General features: G+C 54.4%; 1 protein-coding gene across 1 annotated transcript in view; it reads left to right on the forward strand.

Annotated features, from left to right (window-relative positions):
* Positions 1-17,654, forward strand: part of IQCA1 (IQ motif containing with AAA domain 1) — a 150,213-nt gene that overhangs the window by 69,351 nt on the left and 63,208 nt on the right. The window contains exons 9-11 of the mRNA XM_070070001.1: positions 8,397-8,472; positions 16,069-16,175; positions 16,349-16,447. Of these exons, the coding sequence (XP_069926102.1) occupies positions 8,397-8,472; positions 16,069-16,175; positions 16,349-16,447 (282 nt within the window). The remainder of the gene's footprint in view (positions 1-8,396; positions 8,473-16,068; positions 16,176-16,348; positions 16,448-17,654) is intronic.

Here is a 17,654-nt window from a genome sequence, read left to right on the forward strand (position 1 = left end):
TGCCAGAGAGGAGAATGTTGGTGCCTCGGGCACTTTCCGCAAACCGTAGTAGTGCCTGCCATACTCCCAGTGCCAGAGTGACCTCACCTCCTCGGCCTGTTGTGTGAACCTCACATTGGCTAAAAGAAAGAAAGAAAGAAAGAAAGAGAGAAAGAGAGAAAGAAAGAAAGGGAGAGAAAGGAAGGGAAAGAAAGAAGAAAGAAGGAAGGAAGGAAGGAAGGAAGGAAGGAAGGAAGGAAGGAAGGAAGGAAGGAAGGAAAAAGCAAAAGCAACAGAAAGGGTGCAGTCCATCCTTACAACTGTTTCCTCTTTGTTATGTTTCAAACCATATGAGAGCTCATTTGGAATTATTTAGAACGATTTTGACCCATCCCTAACACATAATCACTTAAATACTAACAAGTCTGCCCTAAATTCACTCCAGCCATGAGATGACTGAGCTCTGGGCAGCCCCTGGGCCCTGCGTGCAGCATGATTCACTTCACAGGCTCTCGTCTGGGCGGCGTTTAGCCCAGACGTGGGCCCATCAGGTGCCTGAGCTCCGTGCCCAGATCCGGGTTCTGAGTGCAGGCTCCAGAGAGGCAGCAGGTGATGGCCCAAGTAAGTGTGTCCCTGCCACACTCGGGAGGCCTGGGGTAAGTTCCCAGCTCCTAGCGTTGGCCCAGCCCAGTGGATGGCAATTCCCTCTCTCTCGCTCTCTCTCCCCCCCACCCCTTGCTCCCTCACTCCCCTCTCACTGCCTCTCTGGTAAATAAAGTTAGAAAACCAGAAGCCCTTGTCCGTCTGCATCGGCAGCGCCACAGGCCTTATCCGACCACAGCGCGTCACCTCCTCTCGGATCCTTGGGTCCAAGCTGGTGCTCTGATCTGAACCCCTGAGAAAGCCACCTTTGTTAGTATCAGCGTTTATTCAGAGCATCTCAGAGCAGACTTCCCACCACTCCACGAGGATGGGAAAGTGGGTGCTGTGCCTTCCCAAAGGGCGTTGTCAGGAGTGGAGACACCCGCGTGGAAACCCACGGCCTCTGTGGAACCGAAGCACAGAGGAGACACGGAGCAGGGAGCGGCTCAGCCGCGGAGAGAACCAGAGGTCCTTCCTGGGACGAGGGACCCCACGTCCAGACTCCCTGTCAGTGGGGCAGAGCGTAGGGGTGTCAGGGCTGGAGGGAGGTCGGGAGCCAGGCAGGCAGGGAGGACGCGGCTTGGAGGGGGAGGAGCTTTCTCCGCCGCAGAGCAGGGCAGGGGAAGCAGAGGGGTCCGAGAGGCCAGGAAGGGGGCTGGGGGGGGGCTTACCCAGACGGCTGGAGGCAAAGCCGGGAGAGAGAGTGAGGAAGGGAGAGTATCATAGCAGCTTGGCACCGCTCAGCCGGGCCTGGCAGAGACCCACGGCGCGGTCCCCGGCAGGTCTCCCTCCTCACGGCTACCGTGCCCCACGGTTGACACCACCAGAACCAGCCTCCACTGGGTTGCCTGAGCTCCCTGGCCCCGAGGCCAGCAGGTGGCCCTGTGGAAAGAGGACAGTGATGTGCCTCCGTCAGAACCAAGCGACGGGGCAGACGGGGCCCCGTGTGCCTGGGCGCATGTGGCAGTCAGGCAATGAGTGGTGGATACAAAGGGGAAGATCAGTCCCTGTGCGTGGCGGCTCTCCAGGGCCACAGAGCCGACAGGAGATAGGTATGTGTGTATATATGTGTGTTTACGTATAGCTATGTTCATATATCAGGAAGCCCATGCCTGGGAAACTGAAAGGTCTTGTTTTGGGGCAAGAATTTTTGAATCCATGCATGGTTGTTTCATGATATTTTCCATGAGCTTTTTGAACACACTAGTATGTGTGGATTTCAAAACGTATTTACACCAAAGAAAGTTATCTTTTAATTCCATTTTCAACAGACTGTTTTAAAAATGTGTATTTTATTTGAAAGACAGAGAGCTCCCATCTGTGGGCTCACTCTCCAAATATCTGAAAAACCCAGGAGTGGACAAGGCCAAAGCCAAGATCCAGGGGCTCATCCACGTCTCCCATGCTGGTGGCAGGGACCTGGGCACCTGCCGTCTCCCGTGGTGCTCGTGGGCAGGACGCTGGAATCAGAAGCGGAGCTGGAGCTCAAACCCAGGGACTCCAACACAGGGTACAAGCACCCTGAGCAGCTTCTCACCCGCTGGGCCAAGTACTCGCCCCTACAGACGTTTTGGTCCCACAAACATCTTGAAGTCCTTCATAAGTACATACGATTTTTTCTGGGAGCACTCCCTGCAAGCCGTTCGCCGGGGCAGCCTGTGACAGGTTCTGAGTCAGGGCCAAGGTGCAGCGCTCCTGAGGACGACTGGCTGGTCCAGCCCTGGGCGATGCGGCAGCCGCCCGGCTGAGCCTGCAGCTGGCCAAGTCCTGCAGTGCGGAGAGCTCAGGCCCGGGACAGGGTCATCCAGTGAGGAGCCAGCAGAAATCAGGAAATGAAGAAGACGAAGCTGCGCTAACCAGCTACAGCAATGTTCATTCAGCTGAGTGCGGTGTCTTGCCTGTGCTACGGGGAAGCGTTCGCGTCTCTGGTTATGCTGTGGTCTCAGACACCCAGTGCACACAGACAGGGAAGAGAAAGCCAGAGTGCCTTGGACATGCACACAGACAAGGGAGAGGAAATGCACGTCTCACAGACACCCCCATGCACACAGACAAGGGAGAGAAAGCCAGAGTGCTTTGGATAAAGTGGGGGTGACGTGGCTGATGGTTTTCCTTTGCCTTTTAACATTTTTATGGCATTGTGATCATGGTGTCTTGTGCAGTTGATGATGATGGCTCTGCCCTGGCCAGCAGGAGAGTCCAGAGGGGTCTCTTGGAAGAGCCACTGGCAGCCAGCGCCCCTGTCTGTGTATCCCAGGCCACTGCCTGCGTAGAGCAGACCCTCTGTCATATTTGCAAGCAAGCCCAGAGCCTGGCTAGGCCCAGGTTGCTTAATGGGTCTCCTTGGAATGGTTGGGTGTGGGAACAGGCTTGCTTAGGTCAGCAGAGATAAGCTCAGGCAGGGAGCTTAGAAGGTTCTGGCCCAAGCCTGGCTGTCCTGGGAGGGGCAGGGAGTAGTCAGGACTGAGGTGCCCAGGGCCAGCTCCCGTCATGCCCCTCTCTGCAGGCCTCTTTAGGTGGCTGGGTCTGTGTTCCCAGCTGGCTGTGGCCTGCTGTGCACCTGTGCTTGCCTGTCTAGAGAGCGCCACGGCGACTGGTCACTGTGTGTGGCCAGCTGCTCAGGACAAAGCTTGCTGGGGATGGCAGGGACAGTGGTGGAAGGGTTTCCTTCAGCACCGAGCTGAGGGGCCCGGCACAACCCTGACCCCCTTACAGGCTGGGCATAGAACAAAGGCTTCATTCCATGTGGTCGAGAAGTTGCATGGGGTCATTCCAATTTTTTTGAATTTGCTGAGACTTGCTTTATGGCCTCCTGTGGTCAGTCCTAGAGGAGGTTCCATGCACTGGTGAGAAGCAGGTGTATTCTGCAACTGTGGGGTGAAAAGTTCTGTAGAATCTGTTGGGTCCATTTGGTCTGGGGTGTCAATTAAATGTTGTTTTCTTGCTGATTTTCTGCTGGCTAATCTGTCCATTGCTGAAAGTGAGGTATTGAGGTCCCCATCACTGTTGTGTGGGAGTCTATGTCTCCGTTTAGATCTCCTCACATTCTTTTAAATAGCCCGGTGCCCTGTAATTACGTTTATAATAGTTACAGCTTCCTGTTGAATTGATCCCTTAATCATTGCATAGTGCCCTTCTTTGTCTCTCTTAACAGTTTCTGTGTTAAAGTCTATTTTGTCTGATATCAGGATGACTGTGTCAGCTCTTTTTTGGTTTCTGTTGGCATGGAATATCTTTTTCCAACCTTTCACTTTCAGTCAGCCTGCATTTTTGTTGGTGAGATGTGTTTCTTGTAGGCAGCAAATAGATGGGTTTTGTTTTTGATTCCATTCAGCCGGTCTGTGTCTTTTAACTGGAGAGTTGAGGCCATTTACATTCAAGCTGACTGTTGAAAAGTAGTGACTTGGTCCTGCCATTTTCCCATAAATATCCCTTTTGTTCACTTTGGATTTCCTTTGTACTTTTACTGGGAGATTTTCTGCCTTCACCCTCTTTGATAGTTATGACCATGTTTCTGTGTAGCACATCCTTAAGCATCTTTTGTAAGGCTGGACGAATGGTGACAAATTCTTTCAGTTTCTGTTATGGAAGGTCTTTATTTCACCTTCATTCATAAATGAGAGCTTTGAAGGGTACAGTATTCTGGGTTGACAGTTTTTTTTCTCTTAAGACTTGGAATATATCTCGCCGTTCTCTGTTAGCCTGTGGGTTTCTTTTTTTTTTTTAAGATTTATTTATTTATTTATTTGAAAATCAGAGTTACATAGAGAGAGGAGAGGCAGAGAGAGAGAGAGACAGGGAGAGAGAGAGAGAGAGAGAGGGAGAGAGAGGGAGAGAGAGAAGTCTTCCATCCGCTGGTTCACTCCCCAGTTGGCCACAATGGCTGGAACTGCGCCAATTCGTAGCCAGGAGCCAGGAGCTTCTTCTGGGTCTCCCACGTGGGTGCAGGGGCCCAAGGACTTGGGCCACTTCTACTGCTTTCCCAGGCCACAGCAGAGAGCTGGATCAGAAAAGGAGCAGCCGGGACTTGAACTGGCACCCACATGGGATGCTGGCACTTCAGGTCAGGGTGTTAACCTGCGGTGCCACAGCGTCGGCCCCAGCCTGTGGGTTTCTGATGAGAAGTCTGCTGTGAGTCTAACTGGAGATCCTCTGACAGTAATCTGACGTTTCTCTCCTGTATATTTTAGAATCTGTTTATGTTTTACTGTGGAGAGTTTGACTACACTGTGTTGTGGTGAAGATCTTTTCTGGTCTGTTAGGAGTTCTGTGTGTTTCCTGTACTCGGATGTTCCTTTCTTTCTCCAAATTAGGGAAGTTTCTCTAATTATTTCACTAAAAAGGCCTTCTAATCCGTTCTGGCTTTCTACACCCTCAGGAACTAAGACCCATATGTTGGGGTATTTGATGGTATCTCCAACACTGTTTTAATTTCTGACTGCAAAATTTCCAGAGATTCGTCTTCTAAGTCAGATTCTTTCTTCTGCCTCACCAGTTCTGTTGTTAAGGTTTTCTACCACATTTTTATTTGTTCTATTGAATTCTTCATTTCCAATATTTTGTTGTGATTTCTCTTTAAAATCTCAATTTCTTGGGAAAATTTTCTTTCCTGTCAGATACGGATTTCTTTAGTTTGTGGGTTTGCTCCTGAGTAATCCTGCCATCAGTTTCTGATCTGTTTCTGGCATTTCTTTAGTCTGTTTTCACGATCCACCGCTGAAGTGTTCTGTTCCTTTGGGGGCGTCGTGGTGTCTTCCTTACTCTTGTCTTGAACTGCTGCGCTTGCTTCAGGCATTTGTGGAGATATTTGTTGGTTATTTTTCCCCTGTGGCGGCTTTTATCTTTGGACTGTGCCTCTGTGCGTTAGGACAGTGTCTTCCCTTTCAGCAGCGACCCTGAGGCGTGTCCTGGGTGTGGCCAGGGAACTCTGTTCCGTGTCCAGGGTGAGGGGAAAGTCCAAAGTGACTCTTAAACTGGGCGTGGTAAAGCTTTATTTTTCTTTTTTAATCAGAGAGGTTTGTTCAGCTCTGTTGACTTAGTCTCACACTCACTCCCCTCCTCGAAGGAGACCAGTGCCTGGGTGCCAGCCCCAGTGGGTGCAGTATTCATCCACCTGCCACAAGAACCACACACAGGATCCATGCCGTCCTCAGTGGGAGCAGAGACCCCACAGCAATGACCCTCACCAGGGAATCAGGGAGCCTGGAGCGTGTGGAGCTGCCCACAGTGACTGCCCAACGTTCCAGCCACGCCCTGCACCCTCCCATGCAGCCACAGTGTTCTCACAGTCCTGGCACACAGGCCTGCCACAGTCACGAGACGCAGCCGCCTGTCGGTTCTCCCAGCCAGACTCGGGCGTCTCCTCTCAGCTGGTTGCTGGGCGCACGGACACCAGCTGGTGCAGCTGTTATGTATGTCCAAAATGGCGCCTGCCTGCTCTCGGCTGGTTACGGGACACCGGTGCCAGGTGGTGGGGAGAGAGAAACGTTCCCCCTTTTGTCCCTCTAGGTTGGCAGGTACAGTGTCCCCGCAGGGCTCCAGGCCGGACTTAAGCCAGGCTCTTCCTGCAGCGTGGGCTGCAGCTGCCTGGTCTCACCTCACTCCAGAGCTGGTGCCGAGCCCCTGTCTGCCGGGTCCTGAGTTGTGGGCGTCCACGCCCTCCGCGTAGGTCCACAGGGTCCCTCTAATCTGCGTGGAGTTCCCTCTGCCGTTTCCCCCCACTCCTCCCTGAGACTGCACTCTCCTCGTTTTTTAGAACTATCTTCCCCTGGGCTAGAGCGGCAAGCGCCTTCCTATCCTGCCCTCTTGGGGCCTCTCTGTAAATGTCATTCCCCCTCGCGTGCCGTCCACGCCTGACCCGTGCAGGGCACTGTGCAGCGCTGGGCAGAGTAGAAGCAGCAGCCAGAGCCCTGCGCGAGGGGTCCTCCAGCCCCAGCGAGCAGTCGCACGCACGCAGAAAGCCAACGATGAGTGTGAGAAGCAGGGGCCGGGAAGTACACACACAGCCTCGGAGCAGGGGCGAGGTCTGTTTGACCTGGGATAACCCAGAATGGCTTCACAGAGGAGGGCACAAGTGGTGTTTCCACCAATGAAGACAGGGGAGGCAGCCGTGCTCAGAGGGCACCTGTGCCTCCCCCGGGGCTCCCTGAGCCCCGTTCCAGCCGGAGCCTTGTCCCTGGGCCGGTGCCTTCGCACCAGGCTCCTGCGGCGGTGCCCTGATCTCCAGGAGCTGCACAGTCCTCCCATGGTCCCGTCCCTCGGCCTCGTGTCCTCGGCCAGAGCGGCAGGACTGGGCCAGGGGGAGGGAGAGGCCCTAGGAAAGCTGCAGAGACAAAAGAAGCCGGCTCGCAGCTTGCTCAGCCTCGGGGCAGGGGGAGTAATCGTGGGGACCTGAGGCAGACACGACTCGGCCACCAGGGCATGAGTCTGGGAAAGGAAGGGCACGTCAGGCGCCCAGGGCTGCGGCTCTGGGAGCAGCGCGTGGAGAGGAGTGGGCTGTGGCCGGCAGACTGTCCACTCCCGCCCTAGCTCGTGGAAGGTCCTGAGAGCGCTCTGGAAACCTCACGTGGGCACAGCACAGGCCAGCAGCGCTCCTTCTGCCTGGGGTGGTAACAGCCAGGAAGCCGGTCACTGGAAACCTGACGCACGGAGAGGTCAGACAGGGATCGGCAAGGCCTGGATCCTGGGGTCAGGAGCAGGTGGACCTGGAGGCTTCGGGCCTGAGGCCTTGTCTTGCCGGGGCTCAGAGAAGAGGCGTGTCCTGGGCGGGTGGTAGATGTTGCTGCTGTCTCCCATGTCAGAGCCGCCGAATGGGCAGCGAGCCAGAGAAGACACGGCAGGGCTGTCCCTGCAGGGGACAGGGACCCCAAGGCCCGGCTCCAGGAAGGAAGCAGGGGCTGCAGCTCCTGGCTCGGCTCAGGGTGGCTTCCAGGCCAGGGAGGGGACAGGTGAGCCAGAAGAGGGAGCCACCTGGTCCTGTAGAAGCCAAGTCCTGGAGGGTGACGTGGCAGAGGACGGGACACAGAGCCAACGCCCAGATACAGGAATGTGGGGAAGGGCACCAGGCAGGAGCAGGCAGGGAACCCGGCAAGGAGGCAGGCAGAGCAGGGAGCAGGCAGGGCAGGAGCGGGCAGGGCAGGAGCAGGCAGAGCAGGGAGCAGGCAGGGCAGGAGCGGGCAGGGCAGGAGCAGGCAGGGCAGGAGCAGGCAGGGCAGGGGCAGGCAGGGCAGGAGCAGGCAGGGCAGGAGGAGGGAGAGCAGGAGCAGGCAGGGCAGGAGCGGGCAGGGCAGGGCAGGAGCGGGCAGGGAGCAGGCAGGGCAGGAGCGGGCAGGGCAGGGAGCAGGCAGGGAGCAGGCAGGGCAGGAGCAGGCAGGGCAGGAGCAGGCAGGGCAGGGGCAGGCAGGGCAGGAGCGGGCAGGGAGCAGGCAGGGCAGGGGCAGGCAGGGCAGGAGCAGGCAGGGCAGGAGCAGGCAGGGCAGGAGCGGGCAGGGCAGGAGCAGGCAGGGCAGGAGCAGGCAGAGCATTAGCAGAGCAGCCCCAGGCGGGGCGGCCGCCGAGAAGGGAGAGCCGGGGGCCGCGGGGGCCGCCCCGCCCTGGCTGGCGGGTGCAGCGTGCCCTGCTCAGATGGGCCGGCAGGGCACCGGCCAGGAGGACAAGGTCACGCCTTCCTGACCTACGTCGCAGTCACGGCAGGTGCAGCGCCCCCATCCGCGGCTGTCTGGCCTTGACACCTGGACGGGCCTGTATTAACAAACGTGTTACTCTGCTTTGAACAGGAGGAAGAGGAGGGGTGGAAAATGTCCCCCAGCGTTTTCCTTCATACCTTGGAGGAAGAAAATAACTCATACAGAGGTCAGTCTGGGAGGATTCGATGGTGACTCTGATAACCAAGGGGTCCCTCTGTCCAGCTCCGGGCGCGGTCACCAGAGGCTGCCGGCCGCAGCTCACGGCCACGACATTCTGTCCTGCGTTTGGTGGCGTCACGGCACCCTGGAGTCATCAAAGCTTCCCTTCTATTCTGTTTTTGCGCCTTTGGAGCCCACGACTTCAGCTGGTCGTCCTGCCACGTGGTGCTGGGGAAGAAAGCTGCTTCCCAGGTCGTTTAAATGAAGACAGTCGAGACACTGTACAGCGACGTTTCTTAATCCTATTAGACGTGTGTCTGAGTTCTGACATAATTCAGCGTAACTAGCATAGCTGCACTCAGCAAGTGTCTGGACTGGTCTTTCAGATGGTTCCCTTACACCAGGGCTGTATCCCGTTCGCTTCTCCTGCACACTCAGGACGAATCCTGACACAGTGACCCGAGCGCGACCCTGGCCGGCAGTGCTGTTGTTGGAATTCCTGAACACGCCAGTCAGGATGTGGCGGGGAGTCATTCCAAATGGCAGCCTTCACGTGCCTCCTCCCCGCTCCGCTCTTCTCTGGACGGCACGGGTAGGGTCCTGGACTCTGCCGGTTCTTAGACTCAAGGTTCTCGCCCCAGTACGTGGAGTCTCACCTGAGGTCCGATGTGCTGCGTACAGGGGATAAGAAGGCCTGGGCACCCACAGTTCTCCACCCCGCAGTGGGAGGGCGCCGCAACTCACCAAGCCATGACACGGGGGCTCTGCCCCTGCTGTCACTGGGGAGGGAGGAGGCCGCAGCGGGGAACTAACATTCCAACATGTGGGGCTCGGTCTTCCCCTGCCAGTCGCATGGAATCCTCGGAACAGGGAGAGAGACCCGTGGTCTCCGTCTCAGCAGGTTCTGAGAAGACTGATGTCACCCAGGTTGGAAAGGTGGCCAACTCCTCACCACACGGGGCACGGAGCAGCCACCCCCACTGTGCGCTCACCCGCACACTCTGCGCATTGAGCGTCTCCAGGGCCGGGGCTATGCTAGCCTAGAAGATTCCTGCATGAATGTGCCCACTGGGGGGCGTTACTAGGATGGGTGAGCCCAGGGATAAATGCCGTTGGGCAGGAAGGCAGGCAGGGTGAGGCATTTTCTATTATCCTTTTAATATTCCTTGTTTAAAAGAATGTGCATGTATTACATCCTAATAAAAGCAAAACTTAGCTAGGGGAAAGTCAGACATTGCCATGAGAAGCCAGGGCTCGCAGCCTGGTAACCCATGCAGGAAAGCTCTTCAGACCGCCTGTGCCGTCCGTGTGACAGCTGTGCTCTGCTGGACTTTGCCACTGTCCGTGTGACAGCTGTGTCCATGGACTGCACACCATCCGTGTGACAGCTGTGTCCATGGACTGCACACTGTCCATGTGACAGCTGTGTCCATGGACTGCACACCGTGTGACAGCTGTGTCCATGGACTGCACACCGTCCATGTAACAGCTATGTCCACTGGACTGCACACCATCTGTGTACAGCTGTGTCCATGGACTGCACACCATCCGTGTGAGAGCTGTGTCCATGGACTGCACACTGTGTGACAGCTGTGTCCATGGACTACACACCGTCCATGTGACAGCTATGTCCACTGGACTGCAAACCATCCGTGTACAGCTGTGTCCATGGACTGCACACCGTCTGTGTGACAGCTGTGTCCATGGACTGCAAACCATCCGTGTACAGCTGTGTCCATGGACTGCACACCATCTGTGTGACAGCTGTGTCCATGGACTGCACACCGTGTGACAGCTGTGTCCATGGACTGCACACCGTCTGTGTACAGCTGTGTTCGTGGACTGCACACCGTCCGTGTGACAGCTATGTCCATGGACAGCACACCATCCATGTGACAGCTGTGTCCATGGACTGCACACTGTGTGACAGCTGTGTCCATGGACTGCACACCGTCCGTGTACAGCTGTGTCCATGGACTGCACACCGTCCGTGTGACAGCTGGGTGCACTGGGGCTCAGAGCCAGGCAGTGCCCTTCCCGGGAAGGAAGCCTGTAGCCTCTTCTCCCGGTTGAGTTGGGTGCTGTGGCTTTGGGTGTGCTCTCTGCCAGGTCTTTGGTGACTTCCATTAAATGTTGTGTCTTAGAACTATTTTCTTAGAAACCAAAGTTTCCCTTTTCAAGTAAAACATCAGCATTTTAATCTCTGAGATTAAACCCTCCCCTCCTGTGTCACCCTCCCCCGATGTGTGAAGCTGCCCTGGCCCCCTTTCGCATTCTCAGATAAAAGCCCATTCTGTGCTGGAGGAGAAAGTGGGGCAGTGGTTGTCTTTGAGGACCCTGAATAGCTCCCTGCGTTTTCTGAATGTCCATGAGATTCTTGCAGGGACTGGGCAGTGCCCTGTGCAGCAGTGTCGTGAGAAAAGCAGAGTGCTGGTGGAGAGCCCGGCCGGCCGAGTGATCCGGGGGGAGTGGGCAGCAGCTGCTGTGTGGTGCCGAGAATGCAGGTGGCCGACGCCAACTGGCCTGCCAGCAACCCCCGCGCCACTGTCGCCTTCCTGTTCAGTGTTCCGCATCCCTTTTATTACTGTCTGTGTTATCCCGCCATCTTCCCGAACCTGTCTATTGAAAAAAAAAAAAAGGCTGCGTCCTGTGAACAGCAAAGCTATTTTGCTTTAGAGACCTCCTAGACACAACAGGCAGGTTTCGCATTGTGATCCTGCCACGGGAAACCTGTTTGACCCCAGCGTACAGGACACACTGAAACCTTTCCTACTGTTGTCAAGAGGGAGAGCTTGTAATTTCTTTTTTACTGTTTTTTAAATTTTATTTAAGGCATACAAATTCCTGTATTTGATACACACAGATTTGGGTACATAGTGATACTCCCCACCCTCCCCCCTCCCATCCACACTCTTACCCTTCCTCCTCCCTCCTCTCTTATCCCCTCTCTTAATTTTCACAATAATCTGTTTTCAGTTTACTTGATACTCATAAAATTAACCCCATGCCAAGTAAAGAATTCAACAAACAGTAAGAAAAAAACTTCCTCAATATTAGAGAAAGGCTATAAATAATCATTCGAATCTCAAAATGTTACTTTCCCTCCTATGCATTACATTTTGGTGCTCTCTTAGTTACCACAGGTCAGGGAAAACAATGGTCTTTGTCTTTGACTTATTTCATTAAGTATAATGGTTTCCAGTTGCATCCATTTTGTTGCAAAAGAGATTTCATTATTTTTCACAGCTGAGTAGTATTCCATGGTGTGTCTATACCATAATTTCCTTATTCAGTCACCAGCTGATGGACATCTGGGTTGACCCCACACCTTAGCTATTGTGAATTCTGTTGCAGTGAACGTGGGGGTAGAGATAACTCTCTTATATGCTGACTTCACTTCCCTCGGGCAACTTCCCAGGAGTGGTATTTCTAGGTCATATATGACACATTGATTTTCAGACTTGGGAAGTATCTCTATATTGTCTTCCACAGTGGCTGCACCAGTTTACATTTCTGCCAACAGTAAATTGGGGAGTCTCTTTCCCCACATCCTCACCAGCATTTATTGTTTGTTGATTTCTGTATGAGAGCCTTTGTAACCAGGGTGAGGTGCACCTTCGTTGTGGGCTTTAATTTACATTTTCCTGATGGCTAGTGACCCTGAGCATTTTTGAGTGTGTGTATCTATTGGCCATTTGAATTTCCCCTTTTGAAAAATGCCTGTTCAAGTCCTTTTGCCCATTTCTTAACCAGATTGTTTTGTTACTGTTGAGCTTCCTGAGTTCTCTGTAGGTTATAGATATCCATCCTCTATCAGTCGTGTAGTTTGCAGCTACGTCTCCCACTTTGTCAGTTGCTTCGTCTTTGCTGAATGTTTACGTTATAGTGCAGAAGCTTCTAAGCTTAATGGATCCCATTTGTCAGTTGTGGCTTCGATTGCCTGTGCTCCTGGGTCTTTTCTGAGAAGTCTTTGGCTATGCCAGTGTCTTGCAGAGTTTTCCCAACGTTCTCCTCTAGTAGTTTAATGGAATCAAGTCCTAGGTTAGATCCTTGATCCATTCTGAGCTGGTTTTTGTCTCAGGTGTAAGGCAGGGTCTTGTTTCTTACTTCTGCGTGTGGAGATCCAGTTTCCCCAGCACCGTTTGTTGAAGAGACTGCCCTTTCTCCAGGGCTTGATTTTAGCTCCTTCGTCAGAGATTACTTGATTGTAGATGCATGGATCTATCTCTGGAGTCTCTGTTCTAGTGGTCTACATGTCTCTCTTTGTGACAGTACCATGCTGTTTTGATTATAACTTCCCTGTAGTATGTCCTGAAATCTGGTATTGTGATGCCTCCAGCTTTGTTTTTGTTGTATAAGATTGCTTTAGCTATTCAGGGTCTCTTGTGTTTCCATATGAATTTTAGCATCATTTTTCCTAGATATGAGAAGAATGTCCTTGTATTTTGATTGGGATTGCATTGAATCTGTAAACTGCTTCCGGTAGTATGGACATTTTGATGATATTAATTCTTCCAATCCATGAACATGGAAGCTGTTTCCATTTTTTGTTTCTTCCATTTCTTTCTTTAATGTTTTATGATTTTCATTTTAGAGCTCTTTCGCCTCCTTGGTTAAATATATTCCAAGATATTTAATTTTTTCTGTAGCTATTATGAATTGGATTGATCTTAGAAGTTCTTTCTCAGCCATGACACTGTCTGTGTGTACAAGCCTTTGGGTTTTTGTGTGTTAATTTTACATCCTGCCACTTTACCAAACTCTTTCATGAGTCCCAACAGTCTCTCAGTGCAGTCTTTGGTCCCCACATATGTGGAATCATGTCATCTGAAGATGGATAATTTGACTTCCTCCTTTCCAATTTGTGTCCCTTTGATTTCTTTTTCCTGCCTAATGGCTCTGGCTCAAACTTTCAGGACTATATTGAATAGCAGTGGTGAGAGTAGGCATCCTTGTCTGGTTCCAGATCTTGGTGGAAATGTTTCCAACTCTTCCCAGTTCAGTAAGATGCTGGCTATGGGTTTGCCAGAAATTGCCTTGATGGTATTGAAGAACGTTCCTTCTCTATCCAATTGGCTGAAGGTTTTCATCATGATGAAAACTGAGAGCTTACAATTTTAAACCCAAAAAACAAAAGCAATTGTTATTCTTACAATTTAAAGTTTCCCACAGTCTAAGCTTATTTACATTTCAGAAAATGTACTGAAAAAAGAGCAACCACCTTCAAACGAGGAGGCCATAAACTAGCTGAGACCTTGGTATCCACACCCAAGCTAACCACAAGTCTACTCTCTGTAGGGATTCAAGACGAAGAATAAATCTCCCAATATTAATGACATAAAATTGTCCTTGCATCAGTGCCATGAGCTGGACAGTGCATCTGTGCCCTTTCTGGTGTCACCTCCCCCCCCACACCCAGGAACAATTACTTAAAAAGAGAGATCAGCCCGGGGTCTCCAGCTGTCTCCTGCCTGCCCACCTCGACGGGTCCCTCTCCCTTTTGCTCCTACCTCAGTTCTGGAGGGTAAGGGCCCTCCTGTGCACTTCCAATGGGCAATACCTACACCCTCTCCGACCTCCACTCCCCAGGCCATCTCCCCTGTGGTTGCCCTGTCTGGTCAGTGAAAAAGTGTGATTTATTTCTATCTCATTGCTTATCCATGTTTAACCATTCTGGAGGAAATTCAGATCCTTTCCACCTCGCTGTCTCCAAAGCCTGCCCCTGCAGCCCTGCATCCCCCACACACCTGCCCTGCACGCCTGGTGACGAGGCCAGGCTGAGCCGCGGCTCTCACAGCCCTGCCCTTCAGCCCTCTGGGCCCAGGCAGCTCCGCTCTGGCCGCCACCTGCTGAGCCAGCTGTGCCAACATCTGTCCAGGAAGCAGGTGGCCTCCCTCACCTGTGCAGGGTGAGTTATGCTTGCAGACCTGCTCTTTTTGGAAAGGAGCTGTGTCTCCACCTCCCCTCCGCTGACAGCTGTCCATCCTGCAGGGCCCTGGCTCAGGCCACTACAGACAGCACAGGCTCTGGCCCTCGGAGCCCACCTCCTCCTCTGTCTGACAGGTGTCTGCTCTTGGGCACAAACGCTTCTCGTGGGCAGCTGTCCTGCAGGGCGCGGTCTCAGAGCAAGAGAAGGCCTTTGTGAGAGGCCACAGTTGAGAACTAACTTGGGGACTTCAGGAGGCTTATTCCACTTCAGCCTCGCCCCAGGGCTAGGAGGGAGTAAGATTTCCATGCCTCAGAGGAAGAAACAGGCTCAGCAGGGCTACGGTCACCTAAGGTCACAGCTGGTGAGAGGAGGGACAAGGGTTCCACCCGACGCCAAGCATGGACCTGCCGGCGGTGCTGCCAGGCGGGCGCCGGGGCCCCAGCCCCGGGATGCCCTTCCTGCCCCCTCGGCAGTGCTGCCACGCGCGTCTCCTCGCCGTGCGTCACCGTCTCTCCAGGGATCTGGCCCTGCCTGGACTCCTTGTCCGTTCTCGGTCATCCCTCCCCTCTGCCGATCCCTGGTCCTCCGTGACTTCTCTGGATGCTGACCTCCCCTTGTGTGCCGACACCAGTCTCCAGGGGCTTTCTCGTCTCTCCACCCGTATCTGAGAACTCGGGTTCTCTGGAGCAACCAGATGTGGGTTTGTGTCTAACGTGGAGATGCGGGGCCGCCCTTCCCCCTTCCAGGAGCTGCGTCAGGGCCAGTGGAGGCTCAGCCTCGGGACCCGAGCTCTGGGGGGGGGGGCAAGGTGGAGAGCCCTCTGCGACCCTCCCTTCCTCCCAGTTGTAGCCCCTGTCCCCCAGAGATGAGTCCTAGTGCTCCCGCGGCCCTCCCCACTGCTGCCCCCAGTTGAAGGGCACTGCAGCCCTAAGCTCAGTTCCCAGGGATTCAGCCAGGCCGGGCGCAGCTGCTGGACGGTAGGCCCCAGCGAGTTTCCCCCGGTGCTGAGCCCAGGCTCAGGAAGAGGTCTTGTTTCACAAACTGGCAGGCCTTCCCTGGGGAGACGCCCCCCAGGCCCCGCCTCCAGGGCCCAGTGACCCCGCACCTCCGAGAATTCCTTTCTGAGAGATGACCTCCATGTCAATGTATCTCATGCAGAATTATCCTCACTTTCTCTAGGGTCACAGTTCTCTAGGTCTTCCTAAATACCAGGAAAAGGAAAATTTCAAATGGGTGGGACTTCAGAAACATCCAAAAAGCAATTCACAAATAAAGCTATTGAATTAGGAGAAAATCATGGGTACTTGGTGTTTCACGTTGTCTGGAACGAGGGTAGAATTACTAGTGATTGCACTGGGTAACACAACCGCTCCTGTTGTAGTGAGCCGTTTGAATAATTCAAGTGTCGGGAAAACGTATGGTGGAAATATTGACCTGCATTGTATGATCAGCTGCGGCACAGCTCCTGTTTGTCCCTACCTTGTCTCCGCCTGGTTCCCTGGGAGCAAGCCCTTCACATCTGGATGGGAGACCTATCATTTTCTCGCCTGTTTCACTCACACTTGTACTCTGTGCACGTGGCTAGGTTAGTCTTGGCTCTGTATGCAACCGCTGCTTTCTTTAGCCGGCGTGTTGAAGTGTCTCCATCTTTTCCTTATCCCTTGTGGAGTACAGACATGTGGATGAACAGAGACGAGTCTTGCAACTTCCCTCAGGACTACGACCCAGAACTGCTCAAAGAGGAGAAACGGAAGGAGCTGGAGTCGGAGATCCGAGTGCAGGTGCAGCCACGTTCGGGGTACAGTGGTGACATCCCGCACCGCGGCTCGTGTGTCTTCTCAGTCCCCTATGAGTGACTTGCCCCAGAACTTAAGTGATTTGTACATTTTGGGGAAAAAAAATACACCATGAGGCGCACAGAGGGGCTTAAACGGCGTGTTCTGTACTCACCCAGGTGGATGAGTTGATGAGACAGGAACTAAAGAACCTGCAGCTCGCTGTGAACAGAGAGAAGGAACTGCCAGTCACGGCGGGGAAGAAGAAAGCGGAAAAGGTGAGTGATAGGATGAGGGTGCGGGGAGTGAGGCGGGCGGCAGGAGCCCCTGCCCAGGCCCTGGCCCTGGCCCGTCCAGGAGGGTGCCTGGCTAGACCCAGGTGTCGCCAAGGCCCCGTGCAGTGAAACAAACAGCCCTTGCTTTGGTAAACTGAACTGGCCCTCAGCCCCCATGTGATGGGTGAACCACACCCCCTCCTCCCAGCACTCACAGCTGCAGCCACCCTGCCCCAGGGGAGGCTGGGAACTGAGCGAGCAGCCAAGCACAACACGCCCAGGGGCCCGCCCGGGGCTCCCTGCAGCTGCATCCACAGAGGGGACACCCAGGCCAGCCCCCAGTGCTGGGAGGCCCAGTGTGCTTGAGCGAGGACCGTGGGGGTGGGGAGGAGAAGTCCATCCAGGGGAGGAGAAAGCAGCAGGAAGGCGGGGCTGGCGAGTGCTGCCTTTATTCCTGGGGGCTGGGGGCTGGGGGCTGGGGTGCCACCCACAGCTTCAGCAGGGAGCGGCACAATCAGATCTGTGTTGGAAAGGCCCGCACGGAAGCCCTGTGAAGATGAGTTCCACGAGGCCGCCGTCTCTGGAAAATGCTGGCTAACGCCGCCGAATGCTGTCCACTGGCTCCTGTCCTGCTCTGCGTCCCCTCCTCTGCAGCTGCGGACGGGACCAAGTGGGGGCCTGGCCAGCTCTTCCCCCGGTGCCGGCACAGAGGAGCAGAGCCACGTCTGCACAAACCTGGGACTGGCGAGGTGGCAGAGTAGAAGTGTCCGTCCCCGTGTCCACACAGAAGCAGCAGCTCGGCAGCCATGTGTGGACCCCGCGTGAGAGGGTGCAGCCCCCGAGGGGGACGAGGGGAAGGGAGGAGGAGGAGGAGCCCCACCTCGCCCTCGTCTCCTCTCAGAGCCTCTCCTCCCTCCAGCGCTCACAACGGCGGCACTGGGGGAGGTGAGCCAGGCCCACGGGGTCGTGGGGGAAGAAATCAGTCAGTCACCAATACGCACCTTCCGCTCAAGCCCCGAGAAGGCAAAGCCGGGAAGGCCAACATCTGAAGAGAAGAGACAGCAGTGCAGCAACAGGAAGACTTCCACAGGCCACTTTTGAACATGGCATTCTCCCCACAGCAGACCTGACCCCACTTTGGGCCAGACGAGCTAGCGGTCATATCCAGGACATTCTGTCCAACAGCACAAGCTCGCGCATTCTTTTTTTT

The sequence above is a fragment of the Oryctolagus cuniculus genome, chromosome 3 (genome assembly GCF_964237555.1).
Source record: "Oryctolagus cuniculus chromosome 3, mOryCun1.1, whole genome shotgun sequence".
Lineage (NCBI taxonomy): Eukaryota > Metazoa > Chordata > Mammalia > Lagomorpha > Leporidae > Oryctolagus > Oryctolagus cuniculus.